General features: G+C 47.1%; 1 protein-coding gene across 1 annotated transcript in view; it reads left to right on the top strand.

Annotated features, from left to right (window-relative positions):
* Positions 1–902: 902 nt before the first annotated feature.
* The window catches only part of PIK3IP1 (phosphoinositide-3-kinase interacting protein 1), a 19,837-nt gene continuing 18,669 nt past the window's right edge, over positions 903–2,070 (top strand). The window contains exon 1 of the mRNA XM_006147953.3: positions 903–1,113. Coding sequence (XP_006148015.1) covers positions 1,044–1,113 — 70 coding nt within the window. The 5' untranslated portion in view covers positions 903–1,043. The remainder of the gene's footprint in view (positions 1,114–2,070) is intronic.

The raw sequence follows: 2,070 nt of genomic DNA, 5'->3' as shown, positions 1-2,070 counted from the left end.
TAATAAAAGTAATTCTCAGGACCAGCAGTTAGCGTAATGGCTATGTCGCTGGACTCCCATGTAGTCAACCACGGTTAGAGTCCCGGACCTGATGGCTTAAACTCACGCTATTCATTTTTATTTTTAATTTATATTTTTAAGAATTATTTTATTTAATTTTATTTACTTACAAATAAATAAATGATCCCCTATTTTATTTTTTAGAATTATTTATTAATTATTATTATTATTTTTCAATTTTGACCAGAGAGAGACAGAGAACAAGCAGCCAGGTCTAGGACTCAAATGTGGTCAGTCATGTGGGAGTCCAGTGCCTTTAACCACCATGCCACCTGCCAATTTCTTCCACCCAGATACTCTTTTTTAATAATTATTTAACTTTATTTATTTATTAATTTTAATTTGACCAGAGAGAGAGAGAGAGAAAGAGAGGAAGTGAAAAAGCAAGCCACCAGGTCCGGAAATAAAACTATGGTCGACCATGTGGGTGTCCAGCGCCCTTAACCACCATGCCACCTACCCCTAGTATCTGGGTTACTCCCACCCAAATACTCTGATTTGTGGCCTATGTGTGGTCTTGAACTCCTCCTGGTTATTCTGCTACAGCACCTCTTTCCTAAACTATTCTGTGCTTTAGTGCTTATAATTTCCCCCCATGTTACCTCTTGCCAGATTATTCTTTTTGTACTCACACAAAGGGAAACAGAAGGGATGAAAAGCCTTGCAGGTCTCAAACTGATCAGGTGCTAGGTACAACCTGAACCTCTTGTTTCTCTTCACTTGGCTGACTTCCTTTCTTGGCTCAGGGTTAGTGATCTTGTATGGCAAAGGAGGCTTAGGACCCAGGGGGCGCCTTTCAGCTGAAAAACACCTCGCGCTGCAGCAAGCTAGCTGGGAAGCTCCCAGTTCTAAAGAGAGGCTGTTTACCAGAAGAGTAAGGGCAGGTCTGACTGCAAGGCTGGGACCAGGAGGTAGAGCTGCCGCTGAGGAGACCTCATTTGGACACTGGTTGGTAAATCACCTGCAGGAAGAAAGAGGCGAGGATGCTGTTGGCCTGGGTGCAAACATTCCTCATCAGCAACATGCTCCTGGCTGAAGCCTATGGATCTGGAGGTGAGATTACAATCTTTCCTTTCTGCAGCAACTTAATGAAGCAGAATGGGTAAAGCCCCCTATTTCCCAAACAAGGCTAGGATGACAAGAAACAGAGCTTTCAGCTGTTTTTTGTTGTCCTATAAAAGCTTCCTCCCCCTCCCTTCCTTGCCAGGGGCTTGCAGCTCCATCTTTGCCGTTAAGAACAATGGCAAGTAGCCACTTTCTCTTCCCTTTCCTTGCTCCTGAGTGGATGAAGCTTGGGAGTTCATCTCCCCTCTTCCCCCAAGTCTTGTTCTTGTTAACCCTTTTGCATGCTCTGGCAGCGTACAGGCCCTTTCTCCCTTGCTTTGCCTCCTCCTGTGGCTCTTCTGCTGAGGGGAGTGGGAGTTTGGAGTCACATCCAGGCGTGATGAGGCAGGTCTCTCCGACTGAGGTTCTCTTGAATCTTTTGCTTGACTGAATCGAGGCTTTTGTAGAATTCTCTCGGGAGGGAGTGTGTTGCCTGTTAAACTGGCAGAAGGTGGCCGTATCCGCGGAGGAGGGACTACCAGAGTTTATGTAATAAGGACATTACAACACAAGGAGAAATTTCAGGTCTGGCTGCCCACCAGCCCCAAAACTCCATCTCCACAAAAGGACAGTCAGCCAGGTCCCTTCTCCAACTCCCCTTCCAAAGTGGTTACAAGTTCAAGAGTAACAATCCCTTGCACTGCTGCAGTGCTTTCTAGCTTGCCAAAAAACAAAAAAACAGCTAACATTCTCTGAGCACTGACCCAGGGCCAGGCATCGGCATTTTACATTCTCTTCCTTCTTTTTCCGGGCTTCATAACAACCCTTGAGGGCAGACGGGGTTTTCCACTCAAGGAGAGGGAGGCGCAGGGTTAGCGATCTTGCTAGGGATCTCAGGGCTCCCCAGCCGAGCAGGGACACGGCTGGGGTGGGCGCCGGCTCGCTGGCTCGGCACGCACGGCGCCT

The sequence above is a fragment of the Tupaia chinensis genome, unplaced genomic scaffold (assembly GCF_000334495.1).
Source record: "Tupaia chinensis unplaced genomic scaffold, TupChi_1.0 Scaffold000226_1, whole genome shotgun sequence".
Taxonomy (NCBI): domain Eukaryota; kingdom Metazoa; phylum Chordata; class Mammalia; order Scandentia; family Tupaiidae; genus Tupaia; species Tupaia belangeri.
Note: the sequence above shows the minus strand (reverse complement) of the source record. Positions and strands in the feature narration are given on the sequence as shown.